At 39.2% G+C, this 9,806-nt stretch overlaps 1 protein-coding gene across 2 annotated transcripts; it reads right to left on the bottom strand.

Moving 5' to 3' along the window:
• Positions 1-212: 212 nt before the first annotated feature.
• On the bottom strand, positions 213-9,766 carry GPATCH11 (G-patch domain containing 11). Of its 2 annotated transcripts, none has more exons than XM_045504887.2 (9): positions 9,693-9,766; positions 6,606-6,677; positions 5,818-6,044; positions 4,896-4,937; positions 4,125-4,245; positions 3,916-4,006; positions 2,923-3,033; positions 1,933-2,014; positions 213-1,064 (listed from the first exon to the last, which is right to left on the bottom strand). In XM_045504887.2, exons 2-9 carry the CDS (start codon positions 6,662-6,664, stop codon positions 1,009-1,011), a joined length of 789 nt encoding a protein of 262 aa, XP_045360843.1. In that variant the 5' UTR covers positions 6,665-6,677; positions 9,693-9,766; the 3' UTR covers positions 213-1,008. The 2 variants fall into 2 exon arrangements, with proteins under 2 accessions (XP_045360843.1, XP_010965952.1); XM_010967650.3 differs by having other exon boundaries at positions 9,597-9,756.
• Positions 9,767-9,806: the final 40 nt, after the last annotated feature.

Genomic DNA, 9,806 nt, shown 5'->3' with positions numbered 1-9,806 from the left:
ATGCAACAGTCTGTTTTAAGACAGTGAGCTCTGTGGCTGGAGGAATAAAGGCAAAGGTTGGATTACCACCTGCTGGGAATGTTGTCAAAGGGATTAATAAAGAAGGTGGGTCATCTGATATTTAAGGTTACTCCCAATTATTAAGTTTCTTTAGCCAAAACTTGCAACAGTTCACTTATAATGGATATATACATCGCCATGAAAACTCATAATTTTACAGCATATCATAATTACTTTATTTCTAAAACTGAATAGAATTAAGTACTATTAATGGAACATTGCCTCTGACATCTCTCTTACTGAGGGGGGTACTTTTCCTCTCCTCTCCATGCTTGCATGGAGGGAAGGGAACTTCTTCTTGCTCTTTGGAAGAGCGAAGAATGGGAACAAGCTCTGTGAATCCGTATTCATTCCCTCATAACACAGAGGTGTCTCATCTGATGAGTGATTTTGGGAAAAGGAACTGAGCGTGAGTGACCTACCCCTGGTGGGTTGGGTCTCTCACCTTAAGAACTAACTGGTCTCCAAACACAAAGATGGGCTCAGTCCCTGAGAGGCCAGGTCTGCAGTTCTCTCCAGATACGGCGATCTCTCAGGGAGCCTGACCGGAGGACAAGTCAACTTGCTCTCCATTTCAGCTTAATTGATAATAAAGCTGATATTTCTATTTTGCTCTCTCTCTAACTTCCATGTCTTATTTCTCAATTTATTCCAAAGTGAAGAAGAGAATAAGAGAGTTCCTAGTTGGTATCTAAATCCTGTAAGCATCAAAACAGAGTCATAAATTGTCACTGCCCATGTCTACAATACTTATGTTCTGAAATGGTATTCCATTATGTTTCTAAAGTCAGTAAACAATTATATGCTAAAGTACAAAGTACTTCTAATATACAAAATATATAAAGTCCCTCCTTTACTGGCATCAAAATTTTGGGAGTTCTAACTGCTCAACTGTTTATATGTAGGAAACAATAACATTTGTCAAGCTTCTACTTTATTGAGAATCATCTAGTCATGATCTGCAGAAGTTGGTCCTGGGCAATTTGAAGACAGATCTTCTTTATCTGGAATTTATGTGAGGAAAAGAAACAATTAATACAAATTGCATAGTTAATTATTCTAGAACATTCTTTCAACAACATGTATCTTGTAAATGTGTTTGCGTCTGACTCTGCTAAACAAAGCAGGAAAAGATACAAGCAACAATAACTATAAATTCTTCACTCTCTAGGACAAAGTCCTTAAATTCAAGTTAACTCTGTGAGACATTTGACATGTTTCATTTCTTCCTTAGAGTGAAAAAAAAGAGTGGATTTCCACATTCTGATTTTTTATGGTTCAGGGACAATATTCTACCTAATGACCAAAATATTAGTTCTAAAACTTTATTACATCTTTCAAATATCTGTAGCTGAAGAATCATTAAAAATAAAGCATGGTTATATATAAAATACATAAACAACAAGGTGTTACTGGTATAATACAGGGAATTATATTCAATTATCTTGCAGGAGCCTGTAATGAAAAAGAATATATATCTATGTGTAAATATATATATATATGTGTGTATGTATAACTGAATCACCATGCTGAACACCAGAAACTAACACAATATTGTAAATCAACTGTACTTCAATTAAAGAAAAAAAGGAAAATAAAATGAAAAAAAATTCTTTATTTTGAAATAGAAGACTGAAAAATTCACTTCTGCACATTCAGTTTCTAAGAAGTTAAAAGCTCTTTCAATCAGCCCTCAATTATTTCTCTATCCACTATTTCTTTAAAATATTCATCCCAAATTGCCATTTAGATGGAATAAAAAATTTCCACTGTCCACAGGAAATGTGACTTTCACACACACACAAAATCAAAGCTAAAATCAAAGAATGTTTGTATTCAATATTTTTTTAAAAGTATAAAGTACCTTCTTACCTTCATAGGCTGTTCCACACCAAATACAATACAGGTGTTCTTCTCTTAAATAACTAGTCAATATTTGTAATTTTTCCGATACCTAGATATAGGATACAAGCACACAGATAGTTCACATTGAAGAGGCTTGGTTTGCTGGTCTCTTAGATCATGCTGAATTAGCCCAAGGCCGTAAATCCTCTGCTACACTCTCAACCAGTTAGGAGAGGTGTCAAGGGCAGAATATACTAGAACATGTCCCAGTTTACCAGTTGCCCTGATATTTTCACGTCTGCCAGACACAACAGAAACCACTGTTAACACTTCAACAACAGATTCCGGCTGGCTTTATTAGAATCAACCTCCTTTAAAGGTTCTTTTTGCTTTCAAAGAATCTACCTCCGCCAGATGGGATGAGGGTGAGACTGCCTCTCTGTGCCATTATTCTCATCAATGGTCTCCCAGTTAGGTAGGACATAGATTTTTAAAATTGTGGATGTTTCCTATAAACTCTTTCATACAAGTAATCATAGAAATGTGTGCGTATTCTTTTCTTGAATAATCTCCACTTCCTTTGACTTGTGCTTTTTGTTCTGTTTTGTTTATGGGTAGGGGTGGGAGGTGCTCAGAATCACTTCTGGAAGTTCAGTGAGGGGAAACAGGTGGGAATTAACATAAGTTACATTTGCAGCTAATCCATCAGCCAACGAAAACTGAGGTGAAAAGAATACAGTGAAGCTAAAGGGGAAAATTATATGAAGTTTTGATTTGAGTTTAATAAAATAAAACTATAATGCAGTGGTTCTCAGCTAGGGATGATTTTTCCCCTCAGGGAGACATTTTTGGTTGTCTCAAGGGGTAAGTGCAATCGACATCTGCTGCGTAGAGGCCAGGGATCCTGCTGAATATCTTACAATGCACAGAACAGCCCCCTGCAACAAGCAGTGACTGGGTTCAAAACATTAATAGTGCCAAGGCTGAGACACCCGGCTTAATGGTGCCAAGACATACACTTAAATCTTCACTCTTATATTCATCTTCATCTTGCTCTTCTTCTTCCTCTTCTTCAGTCTCCTCTTCAAGCCTCAACCAGTACCATGCCTCTCTGGGAACCTGAATATTCTGAAAATGTAGAATTATTCCCAATTAAACACAGTGAAACAAAAGACAATCACAAGTATGTTCATGTCAACATGGATTCATTCTTCCAATTAAATACTTACTGAGCACTGCTTCAAGAGTAAAGCACTGGACAGTGCACTATGGGGATGCAAAACCCAATAAGAATATTGCCTCCAAGTTGCTGATAGACTAGTAGGGAAAGTAAACTATGGGCATGAATAGCTTAATGGGCATAAAATAATACATATAAGCTAGGAAATCTTAAGTGTCATGACCTATACTCAAAATAACATGCTATGGAATACAGAAAAGTGAGACATTGCTTCCAGAAACCTATTTACATATGAGGGAACTTCTACATTTTTGAGACTTTAAACGAAGTCATTTTATTTTGATGGTAATTGAACCATCAAAATAAAAAATAGAAATCAAATTAAATCAAAGATAGACTTTTAAGAATCATTCAAATCTGAGATAGTATTCTACCATGATTTTACGAGTTAGAGACATGTAAGTTACTGAATATGGAATGAAAATGGGCTATTTTGGTTAACCAAATATTCTGGTGAACAGAATTTCCACACATACTAGTTCTGAGTAATCAATATTCAAATAAGCAGAGAACAATGAAATGTAGAAATGGTATCTAACCATTATTGGATGGTTCGGACTACTCAGGCTCCTGCAGTGAACAAGCCATTATTGTGATTGTGATCAGCTATCACAGATGAATAGTTCATGTTAAATGAGGGTTTTAATGGATAGAGGGCTAGATATACCAGGCTTGGTGTTCTCTCTCCTTTTTTTTCAGATAAAAATACATGGCTAATCACATTGGGTACCAAAAAATTTTACCCAACTGAATACAGGTAAAGGGCTTACCTTCTGAGTATCCAACTGCTGACAGGCTCTCTGGCTTCTTCTGAGATCTCCTTCTAGCTTCACTTCATCTTGCTTATTTTTAAGTCGCATTCTAATTGAAAGAAACAATAGTACACTAAAGGTTGGTACCTTCTTTATCCATTTTATATGTCCAAGTACCAGACATACCACAATAAAGAAAAGATGAAACCAAAAAACAGCTCAAATACCGAAACTGTTCTGCAGCTTTTTCTTCAGCTTGGTTTCTCATGTGAATCTTTTTTCTGTAGCTTTCTAATTTTTCCTCTGCTTTCCGTTTTAATAATGCCTCATGACCAATGCCACTTTTCCCTGCTCAAACAGAAAACACTGATGAGAAACTTACTGACTTACTTCAAACCATGACAACTTAAATATTTACAAATTAAATGCAATTCTAATTTGAGTACAATCACTCAAAGTCATTTGATGAGGATAGGAGAAAACATCAGAGATTTTTTTTAACCAAAACACACAATGTGAATTTTTCAAAGATTATTAGTTTGATCTAATAAGATGGTAATACTATACACATTTTTTTTTCAAATTGGGAAAACAGTATCAACTGTCATATTTTCACATAAATATGATGGACATATAAAATATATGTATTTTCTCTTTAACTTGTCCACAGTATTAAGAGAAATATTTAATGGATAAATCTGTCTCAGAATACTTTTAGGACATTCAATGGACAAAAATATCCTTGTGTTTTTAATGATTACAACTTTTTCCCTGTATTTTTATGATTTAAATTTTATTTTATACTCATTAGAGCTTACTTTTACTTTTATTTGAAATGGCTTAGAACTTTAGCTAAGAAACATTTTACTGAGGGGGGGGTCTTATGATTAGAACTGTAATAGTACTACCATAAAAAAGTATTTATTAAACAAATATATGTGCTAGATTTAAGCATAAGTTATTATTCCTGGTAGACAGCCTCAAAAATAATTATGTACCTGTTTTGACATTGAGGGGAATTGGTTCAACAATACCATCTCCTAAAAAAAGAGAACAAAACACAAACGACTTAAGAAATTCTTCTTCAAACTATAGGTAAGTGCAGTATGCAGCCTTACAATGTTCCATACATATCCCCTCCAGTTTCGTTGATATTCAAAACTGAAATCTGAACATTAATACTCTATAATCAACTACCTCCCTTGCCTTCAAATACCTAGTCCTGGTCCATAGCCTCCTCTGCAACTGAAGGTAGGGTTTCTTTATCTTTTTATTGAAGTATAGTTGATTTACAATGTTGTGTTCCAAAGGTAGGGTTTTAAAGAAATGAAAACACTGATACATACCCAAGAGGGTGGCAGCCTCAAGAGAGAGCAAAGCCTTGCTAGGTGAAGATCAAAGCAATGGCAATGAATGAGAGAAGAGAGAAACAGCTTACAGAAGCTACTACAGAGGTTGCCTCTATCTCTGAATAAGCAGTCTCATTCCTAAAAAAGAGGTGAGACCTGAGCTTCTCCAACTGAGTGGTTACTCAGGCAGCTGCCACAGGCACAGAGCAAGCACGGCAGAGTCCTGCCATCATCTCCAATGTTGCTTCCCTGTCCTTTGCCCACTGTACTTCTTCACCCTTCTCCTGCCACTGCTCCTAGCTGTTGCCTCCATTTTAAGCCTTGTTCATCTCACTGGTTAGTGCCTTCAAGCCTGAGCTGCGCTGATAAGCAGCTCTTGATGGCACGTGGCTACCTAAGTGGCTGCGGGGAGATGAAGATCTCCATAAGCTTGCCAGCATGCAAGGGACTAGGAAGCTTAAGTTGTCTTAATTTCTGGGTAGGGGGACAAAAATTAAAGAGTCATCGCTGGTACTTGTCACCTAAGCATCTGGTGGTTAGGAACAGCTGTTTATGTCCGGCTGTGACTTACCACTCTTGCCGAGGGCCTGACCACTTTTATAGCCCATCTTTTGGAGCAAAGCAAACCCTTTGTTTTCACAGCCTAGTGCATTCTTCAACCCGATGTCACGTCTCTCTTGTTCTTCTTCTTTTAAACTCTTCTGCCTATTTTTCAAATTAGCTTCCTGTTGCTTTTCTTCTTTTCGACGGGCTTCCCGGATTTGCCTCAGCATTGGCAAGCCTGGTCGGACATCTTCTCTGAAGAAGGAAGGGAAAAGGTTATTTTAGATGAGTACGTGAAAGTTTCTCCTAACTTTGCCACTTACTCGCTTGACACTAAATATTTCAGTGCTACCTCTGGAATCCTCTTTGCTATCATCAACAACAGAACACAACCAGTGACCTCTGAGAACAGCTGTCTTAGTGAAAGTGATGAAGGCTGGTGCCAGATTGTAGGAAACTAAAGAAAATATAGAGTTGAAGAAATAAGAAATAGTAAATTTAGACTAATTTTTCCAGGAGGCTGGCAAGAATAAAGGGCAAAGCTGACAGTAGCAAGAAGAGACCATAAGATGAAATAAAAGAAAACAGTAAATTTCCTTGGAAGAGGGGAATAAAAAGACTCAGGGGCAGGAGTTAAACACTTAGCATTAAAAGGGAAGAGGCTTCTAGTATCTTTGTATTATAAAATGTAGGAAGTGTTGCCATAAAGCAAAAAGACTAACTTTCCAACCTCACCTTTGGAATCAATGTCATTGTTTAAAAATCTACACTGATGTCTCAAAACCATCATTACATGAGGTGTGCACAGTTACTTACTGGACATTAATGAAGGAATCAGACATGTAGTCATCTTCTTCTGCCATGTTCGACTTCATATGGCAAAAGTATCTACAAATCAAATACGACAGAGTAAAAATCACTAATTTTCAGTTTACCAAAATGGAAATAAATGTGCATGTATCCCCAGCCATGACCTTTCTCCAGAGCTCTACTCCACATTCAAGTGCACTTTTGACATCTTTCTGGGTGGTGCGCTCAAACTGAACAATCCAAATAACTCATTCTCCTCCCCCACAACCTCCTTCATCCCTTTTATTTCCAAATTAGTGCCCCTGCTTTCTCCCCTTTCCTGACCTCTTATAAACCCCTGCTAACCATTCCTCCATAATATCCCTCATAGGCATTTTTCCCACAGCTGTGACCACTGCTTTAGTTGAGGCACTCCTTTCTCACCTGAACTATTACGCCTACTTCCTAATTGGTCTCATTGCCTTTGGCCTCTCCTCTTCCAGCCCATCCTCTGCAAGTTCTCCAGAGTGGCTTTTTAAAAACCTAAGTCAGGCCATCTTAGTTGCCTGTTTCAAATCCTTCAATAAACTTTACCCTGTGGGCAGTGGAGGAATCATCACTTTAACACGGCGGGAGAGCCTTCATGATCTGACCTCTGGCTCTCCTTTAGGATTTATTATTCATGCCACATGGGCTCCTCCTTGCCCTCTGAACACACCATGGACAGTTCCTTCCTTCTAGGCCTGGGCTACCCTCCTTCACAGAAACCTGTCCTGACCACTCCAGGCCTCTATCTGCAGCATTTCATGTTCAAGCTGTTCATTTGGAACTTGATGTAGTCAACACTTCACTTATATGGAAACATTTTTTTGAGGACAGTTTCCAACCTAAATAGTTAAAATCATGTAATTGTTAGCCCTAAAAGGGTTAAAGGGGTAAAATAATTATCCAGAAGAGTGCATCTCAAACTTTATTGTGTATATGAATTGCCCCAGGATCTTAAAATGCAGAGTCTGATTCTGAGCCGGAGCCCGAGGTTCTGTGTTTCTAACAGGCTCCCAGGTGATGTCAACTCTGTGGGTCCAGTTGCGGGATACGAAAGGGGAGTCACTTGCTGCAGTGCGCGTATGCCGTTTTTGCCTGGTCATCATCCTTCCCTTTGGAAACCCAGCCCTCTGCCGTCCTTGTGCCTCTAGTGGAAGGTGGCAATCTTAGTACACCCTTGGGTACAAGATGGCCAATTAGAGTGACCTATACCCTAGCAAGAGGAGAGGGGGTGACCTATCAGGGAGGATAAACATCTTTTTCCCTATAAGATACAAATATATAAGTTGTTGGGGAAAGAAGCTCTCTTTGCTGGGGTTTCTGAACTGGAAGTATGTGAAGATGGGCTGTGGGAGGCCATCTTCTTGGCCATACGAAGAGATCCTGTTCTGCAGAATGAACCCAGGGTGGACCTGTGTAACCAACAGGATATTGTGGAAATAGTGGAGTGTGACTTCTTGGTCATAAGAGACACCACAGCTCTTAGTTAGATCCCTTGAACTCTGAAGGAAGTTAGCTGTTACGTAGTGAGAATATTTAAGCAGCTCTGTGGAGAGGCCTACACAGGAGGAACTGAGGCCTCCTGTTGACAACCAGCACAAACTTGGGAGTGACATGAGTAAGTCACCTTGGAAATGGATCCTCTAGCCCCAGTCAAGCCTTCAGAAGACTCAGCCTGGGCTAGCATCTTCACTACAACTCCTTAAATTCCAAGCTAAGCCAAACCACTATTTCTCAACCGACAGAAACTGTGACAGCATAAATGATTATAGTTATTTCAAGCTGCTAAGTTTTGGATTAATTTGTTATACAGCATCAGATAATAGAAATCATCACCCATATTAGGAGATAGAACCTTATCAGCCACGCATAAGCCCTCTTTGTCCCCTACCCTATCACACCCCTTCCAGTCACTTCCTTCCTTTTATGTATAGTTTCACCATCCACACATGCATCCTTAAACATTACAATTTAGTTTTGCCTACTTTTATTTTTATTATAATACAATTAAGTTAAAAGTGTGTAAGATTATATACAGCATTTTGGTAATTCACCTAGTGTCTACAAACCTGGATTCTCCATTTGTAATAATAGTATTTTTAACCATAATGGTTTAGCACCTACCTAGTATATCACACATTTTTATCCCATTTAATTATCATTAACAACTCTGTAAGGTATGAATAGTTAGTCCTGCTTTCCAGTTGGAGAAATTAAGACTCACTATGGCTAAATGACTTGCTCAATACCACAAAAAATCCAGGTCTCAGAGCTCTTTCTACTGCAAATAGGATTAGATTACTTTTACGGGACACATTTAGCTCTAAAGTGCTAGGAATATCGGAATGGGGATTACAGGTCTTTCTAAATCTCCTTTTTTATGGTTACAATGTACTTTAGCACCATCTATTCCCAACAAGCATAACAATAAACTTCATAAGGCAATAATCCAGGCAGAGATGACGGTGGCTTGGACCAGTGACAGCAGTGAAAGCGATGAGAAGTGATCAGATTCTGTGTATATTCTTAAGATAGAGGTAACAAGATTGCTGATGGATTGTAGGTGGTGTGAAATCGATGTCAAAAATTACTTCAAGGCTTTTGGTCTGAATACCTGGAAGAATGGAGTTACCAGTTTTTGAGTGGTTAGATTGTAACACAGGTTTGCTTTTTTAAAAGGCAGAGAGCTGGCAGGGAGGTGACAAGAGAGCTGCTTCACATATATTGAGAATGTCATTACACATCCAAGTGGAGAGAGGTACTAAGGAGCAAAGTCATGAAGAAACGCCTCAGTCCCAAACACTCCCGACAGGGACGTTTCATCCCTCCCCTCCCGTATTCCTCCCAGTTGCAAGCGTTCCACAGAAGCGACCACTCACGGGTGGGAGCATGGGTAATGGTGTGACGGGCAGTCACAGCCTGTGCACAGATCATCGCCATTCATCGTTCTCTCAGGCGCCCATAACCCCTTACCTGGCAGCTCTACTCGCTCCCGGCCGGCTCGCAAGAGCGCTCGCGGCGCATGCGCCCACCAACCTGCTCAGGATCTCGGGGCCAGAGAGTTCCTACCTGAGTTTCCGCGAACAGAATCAATTGGAAACCTGCGGCAGGCGGGGCGAGCAGGACGTGGTTAGAGCGCTTGCGCGGATCAGCCTTCCGCGCACGCGCTCTTCCCCTGCTTCC

This window comes from Camelus bactrianus, chromosome 15, assembly GCF_048773025.1.
Source record: "Camelus bactrianus isolate YW-2024 breed Bactrian camel chromosome 15, ASM4877302v1, whole genome shotgun sequence".
NCBI lineage: Eukaryota > Metazoa > Chordata > Mammalia > Artiodactyla > Camelidae > Camelus > Camelus bactrianus.
The sequence above is the reverse complement of the archived record's forward strand: the minus strand, read 5'-3'. Positions and strand labels throughout refer to the sequence as shown.